This window comes from Lichenostomus cassidix, chromosome 2, assembly GCF_008360975.1.
Source record: "Lichenostomus cassidix isolate B80296 chromosome 2, HeHo_3.0, whole genome shotgun sequence".
Lineage (NCBI taxonomy): Eukaryota > Metazoa > Chordata > Aves > Passeriformes > Meliphagidae > Lichenostomus > Lichenostomus cassidix.
In genome coordinates, this window is record NC_139482.1 from 42,657,559 (window position 1) to 42,682,759 (window position 25,201).

Here is a 25,201-nt window from a genome sequence, read left to right on the forward strand (position 1 = left end):
GCTTCTATTAAGTTAAGCATGGTTATTTTGCTGTCAGAATGTTCTATGTCTTTGAGCAAAATTCCTAAGACAGTTTTGCACTTCAGGCTTTGGGACTGGTTTAGCCAGCTGCTTGAAAAGTGTTTTGAACTGTGAGTGAAACACCAAGCTCCTGAGCTCTCAGATGCTTTTGATGAAATATGGATGAAATCTGCTGAGTTTTATCTGCTATTTCTCTAGGTTTGAGAGGGACAACAAGGACTGAACCAATGTTGCTACTCTCAGAAAGATTAAAATTAAAGACAGGTCCTGAATTACTGGGTAAATCAGCATTTCCACTTTAGCCTGGAAGCCTTCCTTGTTACAGGGAACAGAGAGTTAGTAGGTGAAAAATCCATGTTACTAATAGAGTAGTATTCTATAAGATGTAAGAGTTTTGATAAATATTATTGAATGTAATTTTGTTTTCTTTCCTCCTGCCTTTTGCCTCTGTCTACAGTGCAGCAGCACAGCATGGTTGTCTTTTCCTTACCCTTATCTGAAAAGTGCTCCTGAGCTCAAATTATCCAGCTCTGATTTTAAAAGTTTGGGACTATAGGCAACACAAGAGAAGACCTTACTCTCTTCCTGGACTGTGACCCAACAACATTTTTCCATGGGATTGGTCTCAGTGCAGTTTAATGTAGGTCTGTGGACCAAAATGGTATGAAGCTTGTGAGAAAAATGCCTACTTTTATTAATCCTTGTGGTTTGTGACTCTCTGCTCTCAGTTCGGGTGTGCCAGCATGCCCTGTGCCTCCCACTGATATGGTGTTTGCCTTGGACTTTCACTCAGAAGATACACCTCAAATATTTGAAATAGTGAAAGAAATTATAATTGTAATAAGCAAGGTCACCAAGATCAGACACAATTACTTCCCGGTAGGAGCCATTCATTGTTGACTCCTCCACCTTGGCTGTCCACAGTCTGATCTGGTTCTCAGACTTCTGCAACAGCAATAAACACTTCAGAGGTCATAAAAACCTGAACTACCAGAGATCCTCAAGTGGACATAATATTGGCAATGCAGTGAGCATGCTGCCAGAAACTTTTTCAAGTGAATCATGCAAGGTCTTAACAGAAGAAAGAGGTGTGTATTTCAGCCAGATCCCACCATGAATATCACATTAAATACTGCAGTCCTAACGTGCAGCAAATCAAGACATTTATAAGGTCTTTTTTTTTTGCATTTTTGCAAGTCATGCCTTTAACAACTTCCTACCAATTCTTAAAGGGTTATGATGGTTCATTGCTTACGCTGGTTTATGACCTTTTAATGATCACTAGAAATTACTTTAACATTGTGGAGTTATGATTATATTGCAGATGCTTTTAAATACTATACACACCATTCGAGTCCTGTGTGTTTCATACTACTTAAAATGTCTTATAAAGCTTCATATGGTGTCAGTGGATTACAATGCCTGAAAATGAAACCTGTTATGCTTCTTCCATCAAACTGTTTTGTCGATGGGCAAAACCATTAACCAAGCAATGCAGCCAAAGAGGTGATTTCCTTCACCAGGTGTATAAGGACCTGTTTAGAGCTGCACACCAAATGGATACAACAGCAGAACAAGCTCATTTTACCACCCTCTTCCTTGCTGCTCTGTGATACAAGTGGACTGAGAAAACCTACCTTATTCCTGAATTCATACAATATATAAAGGGACAGCACCAGCTCCTCTATGCAAAGCAAAAAAAACCCAACTTTCCAGCATAACAGGGAGCAGAAGTGGTAAGGTCTACAAAGAAATGTCACACTGTTCTTGAGCTCACTTCTTCTTTTGAACTTGTTACACTTGAGGCAATGTCTACCTACTACACTAAATTATCCAAGTAATGAACTCTAATGAAAAGCAGGCAGACTCTTTTTCCAGTGAATTCTGAGACTTTGTAAACAAGTCATTATTTCATGTGTTGTCTCATGAGAAAACTCCGTTCACAGTTAAGAGCATTCCCTCCTCCCATCAGATACTCTGCAGAGAAGTAGGCTTCCATTTTTTTCCAGCTATACCCAAGAAACACATGTCAAATTAATGCTGCTTGTTATCAGTGACCTCAGTCCTGGAGAGGGAATGAATGGGTGGATCACTTGTTTTAGGGGGAAAAGCAGAATCTGGAACTGCCAGTAAGGAACAAGTTAGTAAAGCTTAAGACTGAAAAGGATTTGGAACTCTGAAAAACTGGATCAGACAATGGAAGAGTGGTGAGAATGTTTACTTCCTCTGTCTGACATTTAGAACTGCCTCTCACATGAACATTGCATAACAAAAAAATACTTCCTGCTGAAAGCCATGTTTTGGCTATTTTTGACATCCATACTGAATGACAGGAAACACCATCCCAGTGGTGCTGCTTTAGGTTCCCAGGACAGCAGATCTCAGCCTTAGACTCAAGTTTAAAGCAAGCTGGATGCAAGGCACAGCTGAGAATCGAGGGCACAACTGTCAAAAGACAGTTGAGGATTTGACACAAGGCTAAGCTGATCTCAAATGACAATTAACAGCCCATGGGCTCTGGCAGCTGAGACTACAGAATCACTGCAGAGGAACCAAGGATGTAAAGAAACCCAAGTACCAAAGAGGGAAGCTCAAGTTGACTTTATTATAGTTATTAGAATGTACAGGGACATTAGCGCACTGGTTCTTATTTTGTTTCTCAGATTCAACACAGGAGCAGTTAGACACCAGCTCTTTGCTTTGTGCACATTTAGAATGTGTCATGTGGGACGTTCTTAATAATTTTCTGAAAGATTCTTGAAGAACAATATAGTCAACCCCAGGCCAAGTGATTTCTTCATGGATTCCTTGGTATCTCAAGGAAGTGCTCTGGATACCAAAAAGCTTTAATATAAGAAGTGATTAGGAAGTGCTGACAGGGTGGTAGGATACAGGTAACTGATTTTATCATCACTTTTATAATTTTTAAAGTTCATTCCATTCCATTAACTGGAAACAGTCCTTGAAAACTTCATAATAACACTATTTCTTTATTACAAATATTTACATACTATATATTAGTACAACTTTTATTTCCATACTTTAACAATCCCATCCCTTGATGCAGTTACTATAAACCCTTGTGTTGTCTGGAAAGTTGCAATGTCTGTGATAATATCGTGATGTCCAACTGGGAGAGACTCTGGACCCTTCCGAGGGGTCTCATCAGTGGGCCCCAGCTTTTGCTTGTTCTGAATTTCCTGCATAAAAACAAAGTGAGAAATACTATTTACAGAACAGTGAGCATTAGCAAAGAGAAACTGTCACCCATATTAGGCTGTCAGTGTAAGAAGACCACAAAACCTCTTCAAACAAGCAAACAATCAAAAATACCCAACCATACAACCTCAAACCCTTTGACAACTCAGGATCACTCCTTGATTCATTTCTTTTCATCAACACAACCAAAATCAATCAGAACAGACATTACAGCTCTTTGATTAAGGAAACAATGGGGTTTTTTTTCTGATATTTCTTTCAATGACACTAAGATTTGATATTCCAATACAGAGGAAAAAAAGTTAAAGGAACACACACATCTTGGCTCCCCAAGGACTTTATAAAAACTGGTTCAATAGCACAAATGTAACTGTTTAAGAACTTTCAGAAGAAACACTAAATACCACAGTGCATTAGGTAGACCCCTACTGACTTTTTTTAGTCACCTTTGAAGGTGACTAAAGTAGCACTCAATTTGTCGAACCGAAACAAACCATTGAGCTATTTCACAACTAGCAACATTGCTAGTTCCAACAGTCACTCTGAAGGATGTAATAAAATGCAGCACTCAGCTACTGTATTATCCTGGTGCCAGTACATCTCACATTGCCTTGCTAAGATCCTACTCAAAAGACATTCCAAACACTGATCAATGCCAAAAGTGAACTCTGGATTTCAATATCCCAAAAGAAACATATGACTCGGGCTTCTGCATGTAAGTAGTGTTTGGTGAGTCTGATTCTGTCAAAAACAAATGATGTTTTTCTTTTAAAGTAACTTCTTCCCAACTGCCTGAAAATGCAATGCTGACACCATCCACAAAAAGTAAGAGTGAGGGAGTTATAATCAAAGACATCATGCAATGAATATAATCCATAGGGGCATCCAAAAGGAAAGCAGAATAGGTGTCTATCAAACAAAGCAGAATACCTGAACCACCTCTGTGCCCTCGATTATCTTCCTGTAGTAGGAAACAGACGGGCAATTAGAACTTCCAGCAACAACATATGATCTCTCAGGGTAGGCTAGATCCCAAAACCTAAACATGAAGAAACAAAATCAAGGTGAGATGTTCAATTTTATCAGCATAAAACAGCTGCTTAAAAGTGGTCTTGCTTTTATGATTAAAATGAGTGGACACAAATACTATCTGCTTCCTACACTTAGTGGAAGAGAGTGATACAGAAAAATCTGCACTCATATCAAGCTCACACTTGAGTTACTGTGTTGTATTTTGTCAAGCAGCCCATCAAGAATTTTACAGAAGAATACACATTGTGTTTCAGAGAAGAACCAAGCTCTGCAGTACTTTTGCTGAGAAGAATTTCCTCAGCTCACTGATGTTTACTAATGAACACGTGTTCAGCATTACTGTTTTGGCTTCTTAGAGATTACTTAGGCAACGTTTGGCAAAATTTACTACACCAGTAGCAGTGGAGGGGAGGATGACAAACAAGAAAGTTTTTTGTTACCTTATTTTCATGTCTGAGCCTGCTGTCAGTAATATGGGGTTACCAGAAGCTGGACTACAGTATATTCCATGTATGCTATGAGGAGAAGGCTAGCAGGAAAAAGGGATATATAAAATCAATTTATCACCAAGAGCTTCAGAAAGGAATGCATTCCTTGCCACATTCATCTACCCAATTTCCAAATCTTTCTGGCAAATGCCAAGTCACTTTAATGGGCTACATCTTAATATATTAATGTAAATTGTTTCCTTAAATTTTGCAATGCAATTGATTTAACTCTCCATAATGCCTTTTTTTGCATCTTGGAAATTACATTCTCAGTGATGTCAAATGAGAGAGATTATTTCTAAAAGAATCAGGCAGTCAAATCCAACTGAAAAGCAAATGGATGCTTAAATTTTTAGGCTATAAAGGCATTGAGGGACAGATACACAACAGAAAACTAGCTTAGATCACAGAGCTTCCTGTGTGAAAAGAGCATGACTGAAATGAAGTCAACCTGCAATTTTTGTAGCATGCACAAACTCAAGTTTACATAGATTCCAGGTACGCATGTACAACATTTACAGGAACAGCTGTGGATATTTTTGTCTCTGTATCTGTGATTTAAGAATGATATTCCAGACTGCTCCTTTCTCAATTAACTCTTGAAGAAGAGCCAGTTCATGCTTTAAACTAGCAGTTAAGTGTAGTAGTGGCATTACATTACAGAAAGAATGTGTAAAAGACCAGATGCTTACAGAAGTACGCATAGTCCTAGGAACAGCAAGTAAAATTAAGTACAAGATGCCACACCATGAATTTTGGCTTTGTTATAATCTTTACAGGCTTGACCAGCTCACCAGTTTTCTAAGAACACGAGTGGGTATAAAAGTGAGTGTTACAAGTACATTCCATTGACAGTGGAAGGTACCAAAGAAGATTCAGGCTATACTGCTGTTTTATAAAGGGGATTTAATTCTGACAAGTAAAACAATTATGGTGCCAAAATAAATCCCAGGGCAAGTTCCTTTTGCCGAAGTGGCCCAGCCATAGAGGCAGGTAACTATACTGATGCATAGCATAGGGTCTAAGGTTGTTCTAACCCTGGTTACACAACAGAAACTGGAAAAGAAAAAGACCAGACCTGCAGTTCTGAAAGAGGTGGTGCACTGCTGGCCCACAGAGTGAAGCGTCGATCACCAGTTTCCATATCCCACATGGAGACTTCATTATTGCCTTGAACAGCTGCAGGAAAGATCAAGCCCATGCAAAAAGTACAAAACAGGTTGGTTGGCTCTTATTATTTGCTCTACTGACATCACATAGAGGATATGACATAGAGACTCTGTTTGCTCCCTCCATCGTGTTAGTCTTGGTTTAGCAGTTTGGTTTTACTGCTTGGAAGCAGCTTCACTGTAATTAAAAATGCCTAACTTAAAAGAGTTTAAAGGAAACCTGATTTAACCCCCAACCCTTTTTAAAATGTATAAAACACTCACTTTCCTCCCTAGATAACTTCTCATCCTTCTTTGAGAAGCATAGATGGTTTGTATCAGCATAGTCATTAGGGACTTTGGAGAATACTTACATGCAGGTAAGAAAACAATCCAAAGTTATAGAGTTCAGTAGCTACAATGAAGTTCCACACTCATGTGGACAGATAAAAAATTCTGTTTAAGGGATTGTTTACAAGCCTGGCAGCAACCTAGCAGATGAGGACTTTTTAATAATAGTCCAAAATTATGAACTTTGTCACTCATTTTGTCTTTAGCAGGGAGGAAACAAACTGGAAAGCACAGTGAAGCTGGCTTTATTTGTATGTTTTTTCAAGAAATTTGTTTTATCTCCCAAGGTGGTTAATAACTCAATATAGGAAGTGAAACCTAATAAGCAAGTCTCAAATTAGTCTCATTTTACAGCAACTTAATAAATTTTGTTATTCTATGATTAGTTTAAGCTACCCATCCATTTCAGAATGTGCTCCTGACACAAACATATAAAAGTCTGTGACAGTGCCACATGCAGTGAGGATACAGCAGCTGTGAGCATATCAGATGAGGAATCTTGGAGATTTCCAAAAGTTCTAACCCATGACACAGCTGGGTTAGATTCAAGAGGGAATTGAAATGAGATAACTTTCAATCTCTGCTCTACAAAAGGTGGTGGCAGATTTCCCATCAACTTCAATGTCTGTCATGACTTCAATGTATGTCATGAGTTTTATTCTTTACAACATTTTGTCCTTAAAAAGAGATGGGGTAGACAGCACACAGGGAGGGCCCCTCATGAGAGTTGCAATGCTCAGCAGATGAGAATTGTAAAAGCTGTCTGTCATTTACACAAGGGCTAAATGCTATTTTTTTCCTTTTCAACTCCCTACCAGGGCTTGAAGCAGAAGCTGAAACAAAAGCTTCTTTAATCACAACCTCTGGCAATTGTGAGATAAGTTTAAGACATCTTTTACCTGCAATTACCCAGGACTGATAGACAGGATGCATGAGCAGGCGTCTGATTCGGGCCTTGGAAGGATGAGAGTGGCTGGAGATAGGTAACTGAAACCTCATGTCCCAGCACGCCATGGTACCATTGCTTGTTCCTGGTAAGAAAAAGCTGTCCTTAGTCAGAGGGATAAATATACGAGTTTGTGCCCATAACTTTGTGCTCTGTTCCTAGGGAGATGGCCTTCAGCCTCAAGTACTTAGCAGGCAAAATGCTTCCCAAAAATAGATGAGAAGGTATTTTTCTCCTCTTGTTTGAGAAGAACATATGCTACTAAAATCAGATCAAGCAAAAGCTTGAGCTATAGTTACTGTAAGAGAAAACCATAAGGAAGAGGGGGGCAGGGAAGAGATGCAATACAGGCTTACCAATACACAGCCAGCATTGGTGTATGTCCACAGCAAATGAAGTTATGAGGCCTAACTTCAAATCGTGTTTCAGTGTCCAGGCATTGCTGCTAGATCGCAAATCCCATCCAACCAGAGATCCATTAACTGTACCATAAGCCAGTACTGACTGGGCTCCTGAATTGAAGTGATGCATATCTACCACACAGCCATCATCCTTCAGATCTAGTGACCTGGGTTAAAAGAATAAACTAATTTAGAAACAGGTATGACTCCCCTCAAGTTTAAGGCTCCTTGCAATAGCTTATGCTGAGCAGCTTTTTCCTCTTCATGTCACTTCTCAAGGCATCTGCCAGAAACAACTTTCTGATTTTAGTACAATGGATGCTTATGCTCTCTCCAATCTCTGCTGATAGGACCTGCAAGGCTGTCAGCAACTCTTTGCAAACATAAACACAGGTCTGTGCTCTGGGCCTCTCAGTCCTGCACCTGGGTCAGGGCAGTCCCAGGCACAGATACAGGCGGGTTGAGAATACAATGAGCACAGCCCTGAGCAGAAAGACTTGAGGGTGTTGGTTGACGAGAAGCTCAGCATGATCCAGCAAAGTGTGCTCACAGCCGAAAAAAGCCACCCACAATAGAAGAATCAAAAGTTTGGGCAGCAGGTTGTGGGAGGTGATTCTACCCCTCTGCTCCACTCCTGTGAGACCCCATCTGCAGTACTGTGAGTATGTTCTGAAGCCTGGACAAATCTCTCACTTAAACTGGAAGATTAAGCTGTAGCATCAGTGCCAAATACTCAAACACCACTCATATGGAGGTAAGGAATAGCTAAACCAATCCTAAAGACTCCCCTAAATAGTATCCCATTACCCATATCTCTACCACCATGAAGAGCCTGGGAGGAAAAATTGCAGGTCTGAGGCCAAATCACATGCTGTACATCTGCAAACATTTATCTAATGATCTGCCAAAGAACTTTCAAAATTACTTTGTAAGTATTAAGATTGTAACAAAGGAACTAACCAATCCCAGTACATCAATAAAACAATTGAGAACTATTCAGAATGGCTGTTTCAAGCTCACAATGACTTCAGTGACACAAGAGGTACAAATATCCTACAGCTAAGAATGGTCAGCTCTGCACAGTTGCCTTTAAACCCTTCTTTATGAAGCAGTATAAGAACACAGATTACAGCCTTCCAGTAGAGCCTGGGCTCAGCCAGCAGGAAGCCTAGAGAAAATTAAAGGATCTATCTAAGGAATATACTAACAGCTTGAGCTCTGTGTGTGGTGAGATTTAACTGCTCTAAGTACATACCTGCTTTGTATTGGGTGAATTTTAGGAGATTTAGGAAGCTTTGAGGCTTCAATACCAAGAAGCTGGATGGCACCATTATCAGAAGCTATAGCCAAGTAATGTGAGCCTTGGCAAAATGTAAGTGTCTTTACATGTCCTCCAATCCGAGAATATGTCAAAATTGATCTAAACAGTACAGACAGAAATAGGAGGAGAGAAAAAAAGAGGTTATTTTTGGTGGCACTTAAGAAAAAAATACTTCTCTAAAACACCTACTTAAAACCAATGGCTCTTGAGAGAGCTCTGAAAATAGTATTTCCTAGTTGTTCTAAGATCAGAAAGCAACCAAGTCAGTACTGGCTTTAAACAACAACACCAGAATATATTTATATATGTACAGAAATGAAATCAAAAAGCCTGTAATTATTATGGCTACAAAGCAGTCCCTTTCCATTTTTTCTTTTATTAACTAATTGAAACAGCAATCTAATATTATAGATGCAAGCCAAGAGGAACACCAATATATTTCCTTATTGGTATTTCCAGCACACCCACAAGTGATTCATATTTTGCTCCCTGCTCTACTTTATTTTTCTCTCTAAAACCACAGCTCCAAATACCACAGATTTTAAAGCTACCTTGTTGTAGTGGTTTTTCCTTCCATTTTTTGGCTGTTCCAGACCTTCACTGTGCCATCATTTGAGCAAGTGGCAAAAATGGAGTGTTCATCAGAGACCCGAATGCGATTCACTGCAGACTTGTGTTCATGAAGGTGGGCTACCAACAACCCTTTGGGACGCCATCCTACAGGGAAAAGAAAAACCACAACCTAATTAGGAATATGCAAGTCCCCCTAGATCCATCCACTAACAGCTATATCAGGATACAGTCATTACAGCTGCAAAGCACAGACAGCGCTGAAAATAGTGTTAAGGCATTTTAAATATTAAAGGCAAAAGCTTACTTGCTCAATTCTAAATTAGACAATAGGTTATAGGTCTTCTGCATAGTAAACACATTTCCTAAACTAGGAATTTCCTCTTTTCTGCATCCCTTGCATTTTTTCCATGAAAGGATGATATCTTGACTCAAATTATATATGTAATATATATGTAATTTTTTATCTAATAACCTCAGTGGCCTGTGATGTACCTGGAGGTGGGGGCTTGCTCTCCCACTCAGCATTCTCCATCATCTGTTTGGCAAGTCTCTCTGCATTACACTGCTCTCTCTTCTGCTGGATGAGCTGCTGCAGCTCAGTTTTGCAGGTGGTGATGCGTAGTTGGTGTGCAGATGGGGATGCTGTGCTGCCCAGGGCCTGCAGCGTCGGTTTCCTGGGCTGGACAACTGCTCCATCAGATGCCTGCAAGAGATCAGCACTTAAAAACATATGCCTTACATTTTACACACAGATAAATCTGGATCTTAAGATTTCAGGGTCACACACACTGAATAAAAATGGAAAAATCTTTTTTATTGAGTCAATTAGCAATGAATTAGCATTAAAAAATTCATGCTTGCATGAAGACAAAAATAGTGAAAATTATTATTTATATAAAAGATTAACCATTCTCTTATTCTACCCTGTTTTCTGTATTCTATCAGAAGGAACTGTAATGTGCTCTTAATGTGATTATTACACAGGCAGTTATTGCTCTCAAGACTGACAGAATTAAAGGTAAGCTCTTGAATTCATTTACATTGGGCTTTAAAAACAAAAGTGTCAAGTGTTTCCCTCATAGTTCAGAGTAGACACACTCATTTAAAGGTAGCAGAAGTTAATCTCCAACTAGAACCCAAACAGAAAACAGTGTTCAGTGTCAAGAGATGCCTCCATGGCCTGCAGAGCTCCCAGTCCATCCTTCTCTAGCCAGTACTAAGTATTAAAGATACATTAAGGATGTCTAAATGTAGCTCTGATTGCCAAGTTAAAATAATGGTATCTCTTCCTCAGAACATGTATCAGGGCATGCAATTTGAGGAAAAGACTTCCCTGCCAGAAAAGCTTATCTAATAAATGTCTAATCCACAAAGACCCATCTCAATGTGCAAAGTATCTATTTGTTAGTGAAGCTCTTCTGTTCAAGGGACTAAATTTCCTTCAATCCTCTCTCAGTTTCTATTTTAGAAATAAGAACTTGAAGTCAGCAACTCTGCTGAAGAAGACACCAGGCAATAGTATGGCAAGTGTCAAATAACCTCAAAGCAAAATAAGAACATCACATCCCTATAGTCCCACTTGACTTTAAAACAATTGAATCATTTCAGTTTAAGAGGAAAACAGTATTTTTCAGGTATACCTGTGGAGAGGATGACAAAGTGGCACAAATGCCAGCTGAGGACTCTGAACGAAGTGGTTTCACAGCTTGGATGGCTTCAGGATCAGTAGTTTGCCCATGTCCTTTGGATATTGGCTGGGAGATGTTCGTTGGTTCCAGAGACCCAAACATGCTTTTCCATTCTTCATTTACATTTGAATCTTGCTTTACATGCTTTCTAGCTATAAGTAGTTTAGAGGGAGGAGGTGAGAGGAGAAGAAAAAAAAATACTCCCCAACATTATCATGACAACATTCACTCGGGATTGTCATTATTTTAAGACTACATGGAAGTCTAACATTTACATGCCAGACTGTTATTCATGTACAGAGAAAACCCTACTGCTATGTTGTTGAGGTCAGCTTACAGGCATTTATGAGGGAAACAAAACAAAGCACCTGCCATGTGTGTTTGCATCTTAATCCTACACCTGACTCATGCGATAAATCATTTCACTAGAGGGAAAGCTTACATCTAGAAAGCTGCAGGATTAGACTCCACCATATAATTTTTTCTTATAGAATCATAGAAGGGTTTGGGTTGGAAGGGACCTCCAAAGGCTGTTTAGCCCAACCACCCTGCAATAAGCAGGGACATCAAGAATAAATCTGTAACAGCACAGTATGCAAATCATTGCTAGTGTCAAATACCATCAGCTTTCCATCACAATTGAAACATCTGCTATATATTCAAGTATGTTATCTCTTTAAATAGGAAATTTATTTATTTTCAGCATTCCTTTAGAGTCACTTAGAACAGTAAAATACAGACAGAAAAATAAAAATATTGGACAAATTAAAGTTGGACAAACTCAGTGAAGAAAAGTTAAAGGCATGAAGACTTTGAGGGTAACAGTTTTGGGTGAAACAAATTAGTCCAAATATAGACTTCATATACACTAAGTTTTAAATCATGTTGACTCCTGATTCAAGGATGCCGGTAAAAGAAAAATCCTATACTACTGTACTTTCCTTTAAAATTATATGCAAAACACCCTAATTCTGGAAATAAGATGGTAATAGCCATAGGCTTTACAGATATTGATGTATTTTCACATGTAAAAACACAGAATCTACCAGTGATGTAATAGAGGAGGGAATTACAAGCTTAAGAGAGTAAAGAGGAAGCTGAAACTGTCTGGTAAAGAAGAATTTTGAGGACTCAGAGAACTGGAATAGTTAGCAGTGCATGGATTTCAACTCTGAACAGGGAAACATAAGAGGTTTTTTTGAGCTGAAGGAGGAGCAGGAAAAAAGTAAAACAGGAGTGGATGAGAAGCTGAAGAACCCTAAGACTGAAACATGTGTACTTGGTGAGCAACAGTTGGCAACTTCTCAATGCCAGCCTGAAGAGTTTTCAGCTTTTTCCAGGCTACCTCAAGAAAACAGCCAGGATTTTCACAGTTAAAGAGCTCAGCACTTGTCGAGAGCAAACAGAGAGAGCAGAAATATAGCCTTCAACATTTACACTGTTGCCGTGAATCACTGGAGTCCTGTTTGTCACACCAGCTGAACAACTGCACATGCAGTCAAAATAATTTAAAACATTCTTGGGGGAAAAAATAATCCCATCTTTCAATGATCAGAGAACATTCCACCACCTCACATTTCAAACAGAAGCAGTAATTTTCCTATTGCAAACTCAGTGAGGACGGTGATAGTCATGTAGGCTGATTTACTGAGAACACCCTGAGAGAAAGGCTATACTTCATCTACATAGATCACAAGATATACTAACCACGTTTGTCATCAGACTCCTGCTTTGTTTTAACAAGATCCACTTGTCTCCCAGTTATTCCCAGAGCTGACAAGTCAATCACCCCTTTCTGACTGCTGTCATGCAGGTGGCTCTGATCCACAATATTGGCTTTAGCTTTATTAGATTTTAACATAAAGTCCTTCAATGCTAACAGTTTGTCTTCTTCCTCCTCAGTCATCCCCTACAGAAGAAAAGAAAATGTAATATTACTCATTTTAACAATAACATGCATCAAGGCATGAAGATTTAAGAAGCAGGAAAATTAATGACTGGCTCAGAAGTGGTAGGAGGGAGCACATCCCCAGAATTCAACTCATTGCTCATACAAAACATAAGGTAAGCTGCTGCAGTGTAAGAATATCTTTCCTCCTAAGGAATGGGGCTAGGAATAGTGAAAGGGCAGAAGAGAATTTACTGCTGGATCACTACCTGGTGCAATCTCCTTAGCTGACACGTAGACCATGCTTACAGCTCACCAGCCATAGGGGAAAAAAGCCCCAATGCAGCTACAGTCCTTCTCTTCCCAGTTCTCACTTCTTTGGGTGGGTGATTCTTTATGTTCCCCTCTTCACACACAAGCCCCAAGACCTTCCACATCCATTTGCTTTTGGCACCACATGTCTAGTGAGCACTTTGACAAATACATACTCCTTTATCCAGCACAATACCCAGCAATGCTCTGTAATGCTGCCACATCACAGATGCATCAGAAGTTTGAGATTTACAGCCATTTTTTAAATACTTAGGTTGTATTTGCCCCATATCTGGCAGATCTTTTAAAAATCCTTAAGTTCTGAACAACTTGTCCCACAAGCATATACTGAAATCCATGAAGTTAATGGCTTGCAGGATCAGAACCTCAGACTAGGAGTCCCTTACAGCAGCAACTGCAAGGTCATGGTTTGTGGAAGTGTACAGAGCCCAGGAATCTCAAGCCTGACTTTTAAAGTACAAATAAAAACCAATTACTTGTGAAAGAAGCTTCTTCAACAGCTGAGCAATGGCAGGGTCCTCTGGGGGTGGGCACTCAGAGAGAGCTCCACTTCTCTTCTTTTGACGCAAGTGAAGGTGTCGGAAGAGACTCGTGATATCCTTTGATCTTAAGACATAATCAAATATGGAACGGCTGACAGGCTCCTTAAGTACACTTAATAGGACTATTTCTTTGTCTACCTGCAATTCAAAACAACAGACCAGTCAACATGATGATATCCATATAAACTGTACAAATCATCTAGATTCAACTTGTCTCCTTTCTTGAAAAGAAGATCTATGTTGGTCATATCACACTTTCTCCATTCTCCTTCTCTCTTTCCTATAATGTGCTTCTCACAGCTTACTGTTTACATGAAAAATAACTCCAAAATGAGTCCAAAACAAGGACTTTATTAACTTAATGTTACCCATTACTTGCTTGCTAAATATAGTGTTGCATAGCAAAGAAAAGATTTATATACTAAGATGAAGCAGAAAAGATTTATATACTAAAATGACACAGGAAGTGAACAAGACAATTTTATCAATCAATGCCTAAAACACAGCTAAAGAACGTGTAAACAAGGAAAAATGTTATTATAGTGAAGTTCCCATCTGCAAGGTTTACAACAAGACGTTAAACAGAGGATGCATTTCTCAATGTATGTACTGCAAATACTTCTTATCTATTTAAACACCTGACAGGTGCAGTCTTCAGGTCCTGAAGTTGTATGCAAAGATGCCTATATGATCATATTACCAGCATCATGCAGGTCAGGCCCGGACATGCACTGATATGAAATGACTTCATTCATTCATGCTGAGCATTATGCCCTGACCCCTGGCAAAGCACTGAAACACAGGAGTGGTGCTAGGAATATCACAAACACAGTAATCACTACCTAAGACTGGTCTTGTAGTTGAAGGCATAAACATAGAAGATAAAGATAGAACATAAACTCACTTGTTTCACAGCCAACTTTTCATGCCTTTTAGACTCTTATAAACTAGGACAATATTCCAAGAGTTTATTGTAAACAAGGCAGAATAGGCTTGCACCAAAACCATACCTGTAGATTTTAGGCTTTGTAAAATGTTTTGCATTTTGTAACAAATTTGAGACAACAGTCTTTAAAACATGGAACGCAATGGCCATTCTATCAATCTGTCAGCAGAGATCAAAAATCTATAATTGCCTATAACCTAATTGAAAAAAAAGTAATCTAATATTCTTATAGCCAGGACCATGGCCAAGACAAACTTGAGAATCATGGCTAGTCAAGACATATTTCCATTAATATTATTGGAAGTATTACCTGTATTATTGGTTGTGTGATAAAAGGATGGAGGTATGGCATTAGCTTGCAGTAGACATCAGCAATATTCAAATACTGTGCTACCACAGTGATAAATCCAACTGCACCATAACATATCCAAAGATTAGGGTGACACAGGAATGGTGCTGAAAGAAAAACAGGCTGTTAAAATACATCATTTCTATAGGAGAGAGATCATCCTGCATGTGGCAGCCTGTGATGTAATTTCCTTCAGCTCGAATTACTCCCACACTGAGCCTTCTCTCCTCCAGAGTACCAAGGTTAAAACATTTATACAGAGGAAATTATTTCATGGATTTCACTGTGCTCATGCTGCTCAACTTCCTTGCTCTTGCCAAAAAGCATATTTTCCCTATTGGTTTATTTCAATCTCTAATTGTCAACTACAGATTTGCAGTGGAGACTAATCCAAAAATAAATCTCAACCATATTCTAGACAATTACAGAGAATCCTAACACCAGTGATTTATTTTTTTCTTTTTAAGTAAATACTTTATTCCTTCCTGCTTTCCCTCTCTTCCTTGAAGAGTCACTACTGATATTCTAAAATTATGAGACTCAGAAGTCCCTCTCAATTATGTGGGCTTTAAGAAGTTGTTGTCAAGGCACTGTATCTAGTCATGAGATAAAATCTCAGATCATCTGGCCCAAATTCTGAGTGCATTTGAAAAACTGTAATATTAAGAAGAAGCAGACTACATCGCAAAAGATCATTCATTTGGGTTTTTTTCCCCATAAATAGCTGCTAAATCTTGGGCTCATGTAAATTAAATTGAAGAGCCTGATAAGGGAGGAGAGACCAACTCTGCAGCCAAGGGTGTACTGAGTGAATGGGTCTTTATGGTGCTAGAAACAGGATAAGAAATGATCATGATTGTCTGAATTCTCTTATCTTCAAAGGCTGATGTGTAAGAGTTAGCAAGTTATGTGCCTGATGGACTACCAGAAGCAACCAGAATTTTTTCTTTATAGCAGGCTGGCATGCAGAACAAGGAAAGATCTTAAGGCAGAAAGTTTTTCAACTGAGTTTTTTTTTGCTGCTGCTCTATATAAAATCAGAGAAGATGCTTCAAATTTGTTCTACCAAAATTATTATTTTAGAGTTCTGAGCACCAACATGGTTCAACTAGCAGTAGTTCCTTACCACAATTTTGTTTAGATTCTAAAAGAGTACTACAAGTTTGTGTTCTGGACAGCTAAGCTGACAGTGTAGCTTTATGTAGTACTGAGATTTGTTTTCTTTACTAGGAAGACAGGGTATTCTCCAGTATTCCAGCTTACCGATGTCACAAGCAAACTCATAAATATGGGGCTTTTGCAAGAGCCCCAGCTGGCACATACAAGTAAGAGCATTGAGGGCTTTATAAATGACAAATTCTTCAGCATCACTGAGACCTTGCTGAAGCAGAGGTTTGAGTATTGATGAGCTTTGCCAGCCAACGTAAGCAGCAACACCTGAAACATAAAAAGAACACATAAAAACCCAAAGCAGATTGATAAACACCAGAAAACTCTTCCCATCAGAATTGAGAGTAAACATAAAAGAACTTTATCACTCCTAATCTAATAAGGTAATAATCAATATACTTGTTCATGTCTTAATACTGGACTTTGCAGACAGTTGCTAAAAGGAAGGGAGGAAGAAGAGAGAAATAACACAGGTAAGAGAAATCCCCTCAGTGCCACTGTTACAGAAAGGCAGCTGCTCACAGCCACAGGCAGCAGCGCCTGCACCTACTTAAATACGAATCAGAGAGCTCAGTTTTAAAGATGTGCAAAAGCTTTAAGTAAAACAAAAATATAAGTTTAGAATGTCATCTGAATTCTTCTGTGGATGTTTTGAACAGACAGTGGGAGAGGGGTTAAAAACACAGGTTACATGCCTTCACTTTTACACTTAATTTCCTCTCATCTCTCTCTATGTCTTTTGCAAGAAGCCAGGACACTCTGACCTGTGCTTTGGCTACTCCATTGCTCCTTCTAAACAATTTCTGAGAAATTATCAATATCACCACTTGGCAAGGTTTGCCAGCATTTTGTGGGTCCAGTCATAACTGAATGTGTACCCACCATATTGGCTCTGCTAGAATGTCATTGTTTTTCTTGCCACTACGAACCTGAAGTACCATTTTTGCCCTCAGGTACTGCAACTGCTCAAGTTTTCTTGACCCACAAATCCTCAGCACTGACTCCAGCAAGTTATGTGGAATAATTCTCAACATACATGGAGCTTCAGATATATGTAACAGCTGATGTCATTATTGGTAAGATTTTTTAAATTGTTATTAAGTTTTCTGAAGTGACAGGAACTTTTAGGTGAGGTTTTGAGGCACTAAAATAACATTTTCAGTTATAACTTCAGCATATACCAATGCACAGTTTTCATCATACGAACAGATCTACTGAAGTTAATGGCACCATGAACACATGTGAAGTGATGCATCTAATAGAGAGCTTGCAGAAATCCTGGTATTCACTTGCTGTAATTTAGCTATTTAAGTTAGTGGCTATAGCAGAGACTCAAAGAAAAAAAAAAGCATTTAAATCCCAATTTTTTAATGTTAACCTACCCCAGACTTAAATGCTTCAACCTCATTTCTATTAAATATTTGGACTAAAAGAAGTATACATTTGTATTTATATTGTTTCATCTTCACTCACTAAAGAAACATTTCCACCCAATAATTCAGAAAAGTCTTTTCTTACAAATTCTAGAAATCTTGATAAGAAAGGACTTTTATATGACTTATGTTTTCCGTATCTTGGAAATTGTTAATTTATTTACATTATTTTCTTTCTACTCTGTTCGGCTGAAACCAAACACTTACCAACAATGCTGTCAAAGAAAGCTCCTCGAAGATGCCAGTCATTCTTGTCATTTAAGAAAGTGATCATATGAGACAGAAGAACATCATTGGCTTTTTGACGTCCAAAAAAGACACACAGACGTGTTATTCCATTTTCCATCAGTGTTTGTTTCACAATATTCTCTGGGTCACTTAGCAAAGTCACAACTTTCTGCTGGACCATTTCATGCAAGGCTTGCAGCTCTGCAAGGGACAACAGGATGAACATTTTGGCTGATGAGAAACAGCGTGTGCATGTGTACCACCTGCTGCTAAAGGAATTACAGTGACCGGTCATCCTGAAGAACACCCAACTTGGTAAGATGGGCAACAGAACAGAACCTCAACAGCTCCAACAAGGGCTTACCAAAGACTTCAGGCTAAGCATGAGGTAATGACAAAACCAAAGAGCAGAGAAATGTGAGGCATTTTTACCCAGATCAATTTATTCTAAACTTGTTGCAAGTTCCACTAAGATAATTCTGCTCATTTTATGTATATAGGTGATATGCACATGTGAAGAAGCATCAGAGTGAGTCAGCAGAAATGTTACAACAGTAAGCACAATGATTTGAGGCAATTTTGGTTTGATATGTTTATTTGACTAGGAGTTTCAAAATTTTTGAACTGACAACAGATCAAGAGTATGTTATTAGTTAGATAGAGAGATTCACTTCATTAAGCATACAGAGAAAAATATAAGAACACTTGAAAAAGTGAGTGCCTCCAATTTCATTAAATTTCTGCAGTTATCCTAACAATAGTGGTGAAAATTTTGAAAATGACCTTGCCTATGGCTTCTACTCCATGACACAATTAAAAAAAATTATATTAAATGGAAATAACAGATTGTTAATGCACTGGCTATTATTGAAAACTGTACAAGGCAGGATCTCAAACACATAACACAAAATTTCAGCTACGGCTGCACCAGTTTTGACGGGTGATTATCGCCTGCAGTCAGAAATCCAGCTAATTTGCTTTCTATCATGATACTGTCAATCAGTCACATGAAAAATCTGCCTCCTGGGTTAAAATTTCTCCTGCTTGGTTTCTAAAAGGGTGAAAAAACCAGAACTACTCAAGCTTCTTTCTTCCTTGTGTATTTCCTTCATCTCCAAGCTATCTCAAGGGATAAGGGACAGCATTTCTTAGAAATACAGCCCATATGATGGAGCTTTCTCTCTCACTCCTCAGCAATTCTGAACACTCCATGCCTCGAAGGAACCTGAAGAGGATCTTTCATATTTGGTTTTAGTAGGTTCATTGCTGTTTTATTTTAAAGTATCATCCTGCAACCAGTTAAGAAATAATTGGCTTTTCCCCAAATGGAGTATGTGCAGGATGTTTACCAGCTCTGATTAGTAACAGATTGATCTACTTAGCCCAGAAGAGAAATGACAGTTTTTAACCACAAACTCTTCCCAGCTTGGAAGACTTGCCCAGCATTCTTCTGGGAATTTATGCAACAGTAAAAGGCTCTGGAGATGACACACAGGTCACTTATTACCATCTGTCCTTCTGTAGGGAAAGAAAAAGGAAATCCATCCTTAAGATTTTAACTCATTCTCTTCGCTAGTTATAATACAAAGTTAAAGCAATGTTACTACCAAGTGGCAGCCACACATTTAGTTTTGCCAGGCAAAAATTGTGAGGCATAGGGACAGAAAAGGAAGAATGCCTGAAAAATACAGTATTATGACTATGCTAGAATTTGACAGGTTTTCCAAAGCTAAAGCTGCTTCCCACTCCAACAGAAGCAGTATTTGGAACACAGGCATGTTTTTGCAGCTGACTTGTTTATGAGACAAGCTGGAAGTGAAGCTGGATATGCAACCAGGCAGTCACCATCGCAGTCAAACACCTTGAAGACCTCTGGGGAAGAAAAATATGCTCATTTATACACTTTTTTGTCTCTCACAACATTCAGAACAGAGGTGCCTGTCTTTGCATGAAGTTGTAACACACACTTGGATACTAGTCAAGGCAAAAGATTCTTCCCATTTAATAGGAAAGCTAAGCTTTGAGAAATGAGATATATCAGTAATACCTAGGAGCTTTGGCCCATGATCTGCTATTACAAGCAGGCAGAAAGTGACATTACCTGTGTCATAGTTATCACTAGGGTGAGATGTTTCATCCGTTTCTTCACCATTTGGCTCATTTTCCATATTCAGATTTTTCAGCTGTACTAACTCCAGAAATCTCAGAGCTGTTTCTGCCAACAATGCTATGTTTTCTGCAAAGGAGAACACTTTGGTTAAGAGTTGTTTTACTTTGCCAACTTACATCAGTCTGATGATCCCCCTGAAGTGAGGTTATAGCCACAAACAACATCAGTCATGATGGGCAAACAGGACTGAAATTACACAGCATGCTCTGGTCAACCCACTTCTCTTGACCTCCAGTAAAGCTACCAAGTACATCAAATCACACAGTACTTTTGTCATATAAACAAGTGGAAAAATCCTAATGATATTAGGCATAACAAAGACTAATTTAATTCTACTAGAACTAGCCCTAAATGTCACTTAATCTCAGTTTAGTTACTAAATAACTTGATAGAATTTAAAGGCCAAACAGACTGAATGAACTAACATTGTCACATGGTAGACTGCAACAAAATAACAACAAAGCACCAGACCAGGACATGTATCCTAGGGAATAACAACTTGTTACCCTGGAATCCACTTTTAGAACGTCTGTCACACTATCTATCCAGACGATTTGGCACTGTTCTGCGCCATTTGGAAGCTGCTGAAGCAACTCAGGCTGCGTTATATGGGTCAGGCCACTGCTGGCACAGGAACAATAACAGCAAGGCAGAGAAGTCCCACTTAAGCAGCTTTTCTGAGTGTCATCCAAAACAACAGCAACATGCCAATGGAGCCTGTCCACAGCCCAGACCAAATCCTCTTAAAGTCATCAGTCTGACCACTTCCAAAAGTATACTGTAGTAACAGAAGTTAACTCAGACTACCTTTAAATACATCAATGTATTTGAAATTTAAATTGATCACGGTGACCGTGAGCAATTGGTTCTATTCATTAAGTATACAAAGTCTTCAATAACTAGTTTTATCAGTTTACTTAGTAAACAAAAGAAAAGCATCACCTGAGACATTTCCAACTGAAATCTATATAACTAAAAAAACCCAAAACCCAAAAGTAAAACAACACACCTGAAAATGTGCTAGTCATAGCAAATAAGGGTGCATAGTAAACAGCAAATGTGCATGACTACAAAGCTTCTTCCTGAACCAGGCAGAACTCATATATCTGAATAACATATAAAGAATACATCTGTTGTGGTAGAAGTCAGTCTATTACACAGCAAATAATCTAATTTCAGCCCCTGAATATCAAATTTCATTTTGTGGGAAAACAACTCTGCAGCCCAGCAACACACTGGTATTTTAAGTTAGTTTTGTATTTATTCAGTTTCACCAGGACATTTTAGGTAAACAATCAGAGCTGATGAAGTGTGAATACAGGTGTCTTCACCCGCAGTCACATCTGAGACTTCTGGTGAGTTTTACTGACAGAAACAGTTAAGGAAATACAGAAAAGCTCAAGATTTGGAGTTTTAACTGGATGCTCTCTTACCAGCGTATGCAAGTCTAACGATGGTGGCTTCATCCTGGGCCAAGTGTGCAATGCCTGGCAGAATGTATTCTGGGTAAATGTTAATATCATTGCGTGGCACCTCTTTGACGAGAGCAAGAACTTTAGTTAGTGTCCTCACAGATTCTGCCCTCACCCTGGGCACAGAGTCGTTGCTGAAATGTAACAGATAAGGAGTAATACGATCCAGAAGAATCTCTACACTTAATCTTGGTGCTAAATGAAGAATCAGCTCCAAAGCAGCCAGTTTCGAATCACAGTATTTGAGAGTCTGTAAACAGGAAGTTATCATAGACACTAGAATAACCAGCCCATTCTCTTTTGTCTCTCCCTCGGCCTTCTCTGTGCGATCGTGCCCACAGAGATTGTGAATGATGTTGTCCAGGTCTTTACGTATGACCAATATACGCTCATCTGCTGACACAAACGTTTCCTTGGCAAACTGGGCCATGTAAGGCTGAAGGAAAGTGTAAAATATTTCGGGAAATGCATTGTTACGTTGCTGTTTCAAATAATCTTCAGCTGCTAAACGTTTATCTGGCTCTCGATGGATCATCTGAGTGACCTTGAGAAAGGCAGAAGTAGGAGGGAGTGGGAGAGAAAGGTTAAAGGTTTAGACATTTGCAGTACAAAAAAACCCAAAACCCAAACCCAAACAATAAGCAATCTGTCACCGAAGTAGGTGAAATAAACTACAAACAAAACACACAGATGGTTCTAATTCTGTAGTCCATCCTTACCAGTTCTCTGATACTGCGGTCTTCAATTTTGTTTAGAACTTGATCAGGGGAAAAGAGGCCATTTCTGTAAGCCAAAAGCTGAGATAAATCAAACAAGGGTACACCTTCTGTGAAGAGCTCTGCTATTACACAGCCTGGGACAAAAAGAAAAAAAGGGGTCAAAGATGTCAGAGGATTATAAACAGAAACTTTGTTTTCTATATGCAAACAAGAACAAACCCTAAACAACTCTTCGCTCGATTAAAAATAAGGCAAATGAGTTGCCAAATTAATTCACAGGAAGGAGATAACATCTCAAGCTCCAAAATCTGGCTTTTATACTTGATCCCCGAAATATGTCCCAAGTAATTTATTTCAAGCATGTTAACAGCAGAGGAGTCTGCAACTAGGAAACAGGAGGCAGAGACTTCAGCCACCTGTCAGCTGGAAAATCCATCACTAGAAAAGGAAGCCACATCACGGTCATGTGGAATAAAAGTGTGGTAAGTCTGCACGCATCGGGCAGTAGGTCAAAATTAAGCAGCCCTGTTACAGAAGGTATAGAAACAACTTCTGCTCCCACATATGATGCTGGGAGACAGCATATATTCACTCACACATGACTGCCAAACACAGACCCCTGTGTTGTGTACGTGACAAGCCCTCTTCAAAGAACCTGCTTCTGCAGTTTGTTCCCACTAGTTTGCTTTATCTGTGGAGTGTCCTGGAAGTTTGGCCATTAGAGCAACTTGTAAAATGAAGTAACCATTTCCTTTAAATTCATATTTTCAATCACTTTAAGGGGAAAAAAGACCAAAAAAGCAAGGGCTAAACTTGTGGCTTTCAAAGTGCCCAAAACAAGGCCAAGACTCAAGACAGCCTCCCACAGTCAAATTCAAGTTTTTGTGAGTGGGACCATGACAGGAATTTGCTCCCACTTCCTGCCTGTGGGGAAAATGAAATGAGATGGGGCTTCTAGAGCCAATATTGCCAAATTACCCTGAAAGCCATCTCAGTCCCCTCAGAACTGGACCACTGACTGGTTCCTCCTCTCAGGCTCCATGAGGCACATGCCTCTCTGCCATAAGAAGATGATGATCTGTGCCTTGCAGAACCACCTCTTTCCCAGAGCATAGTTGAGCCATAACAGAAGAGCTTTTGATTTCCCTCCTCAGATAACAGTGATACATTTAACTTCTGTAGCCTACTGTGCTGTGTCTGTATTTTTCTGTGAATGAAAAAGGTTTGGGTCTTATGCTTAAAATAAGCAAGTTTTTTAATATGCTGTTCTACAAGCCTGCTGTAAAAAGATAAAAAGGGAACCAAAAAACCCAATCAAGCATTTCTGCACTGCATTGCAGTCAGAAAAAACATACTGGTCTCTCCTGATAGCTCCAAGTACCTGCAGAAAAGATATCCATTGCACGTTTTAACTCCCCTCTCGTTCGCTGATTGCTATTTGCCAAGTCCACCAAAGGAGTCGAAGGGTCCCGCATGTTTTCCAGCTCCGTGGCAAACATGCTGCCATCGACAAAGCGCTCGGGAGCGATGTAACATGTTCTCCTCCGGGATGTGTCAAAGAAATAATTGAAGTCAGCGGGATTGTCTTCAGGGAGGTAAGTTGGTTTAAAACTGGCAAAGTCAGTGAGAAGAACCCAGTTCCAGCTGGTCACCATGATATTCTCTGTTTTAATATCCCCATGGCGGACTCCAGATTTGTGCGCTTGGTCCACCGCAGTGAGGATCTGGAAAGCGATCCACCTTTTCTCGATGTTGTTCAGGAATGGCCTGGTGCTAATTCGGTCATAAAGGTTGTCCCGTACGTACTGTCTGAAGAGCATGGCGGCCTTCTCGGACAGGGTGGCTTTCTGGAAGGGGAGGCAGTTCTGTGCCGAGTGTAACCTTATCTTCAGCTCCTCCAGCTCCTGCTTGTAGCTCGTCAGGGGTAAGGTGGGATCCTGAATGGCAAACACCTTCACGACCACCAGGCCCTCCCGGTGCTTGGCTCGGGCCACCTTGAAGAAGCGGGTGCTGCCCAAACTCTTGTCGTACTCGAAGTCGTGGATGTCCGAGAAGTAGCTGTCCACCGAGAGGATCTGCGAGGGGGCGATGCCGGCCAGCTGGTTCCCCATGGCTCCCTCCTCCGGCCGCGGGCACGGCGCCGGGGCTCTCCCGCGTCTGCCTGCGGACAAACACGGCGCGGATGTCACGCAGCCCCGGGTCCGCCCCGCTGTCCGGGCCGCGGGCCGCGCTGCCCGCCCCGAGCGGGCCCGACCGCCGCCGCCGCCCAGGCCCCGCCGCCCGGGCCGGCCCCAAGGGAGCGGGTCCCCCCCAGCACTCACCAGCCCAGGCGGAGCCGGGACCCCCGGCCCCGGAGGCGGCGAGAGGGAGCGAGGCGGGACTCGGGGCGGCGGAACCGGCACGGCGGGGCGGGCGGGGAAGGGGCGGCGCCGTGAGCTCACATCCTGCGCCCGGCCGGCGGGACGGGGCTGTCCCCGGCAGCCCGCGGTGGTGCTGCGCCGTGACACCGTGCCGGCTCGCGCCGCCACCTGCCCTCGTGGCTCCTGATCAACTATAGGTTGTTTTCTTTTCCCCGGCTGCCTTTCCTGGAAGGGTTTCTTCTTCTGCAGTGAAAAGAGGATAGGGCGGTAGCGTTTAAGTGATGATACGGGCCATCTTTAAGTTGTTTTCGTCTGTTTGTTTAGCCATGTCAGGGCAGAGCCGTGGGAAGAGCAGCGTCTCGTGTGAGCCTGGTGTGAGCCAGCTCAGGCAGTGCGGGTCGGA

General features: G+C 40.4%; 1 protein-coding gene across 2 annotated transcripts; it reads right to left on the bottom strand.

The window, feature by feature from the left end:
- Positions 1-2,607: 2,607 nt before the first annotated feature.
- PIK3R4 (phosphoinositide-3-kinase regulatory subunit 4) lies at positions 2,608-24,916 on the bottom strand. Of its 2 annotated transcripts, XM_085051247.1 has the most exons (20): positions 24,760-24,916; positions 23,820-24,599; positions 22,439-22,572; positions 21,681-22,263; positions 20,179-20,313; positions 18,057-18,278; positions 16,510-16,683; positions 15,208-15,353; positions 13,886-14,089; positions 12,896-13,097; positions 11,141-11,340; positions 9,993-10,203; positions 9,479-9,644; positions 8,862-9,026; positions 7,562-7,773; positions 7,159-7,290; positions 5,839-5,939; positions 4,713-4,801; positions 4,171-4,279; positions 2,608-3,221 (listed from the first exon to the last, which is right to left on the bottom strand). In XM_085051247.1, exons 2-20 carry the CDS (start codon positions 24,547-24,549, stop codon positions 3,051-3,053), a joined length of 4,086 nt encoding a protein of 1,361 aa, XP_084907373.1. In that variant the 5' UTR covers positions 24,550-24,599; positions 24,760-24,916; the 3' UTR covers positions 2,608-3,050. The 2 variants fall into 2 exon arrangements, with proteins under 2 accessions (XP_084907373.1, XP_084907372.1); XM_085051246.1 differs by having other exon boundaries at positions 23,820-24,914.
- Between the last annotated feature and the right edge of the window lie 285 nt (positions 24,917-25,201).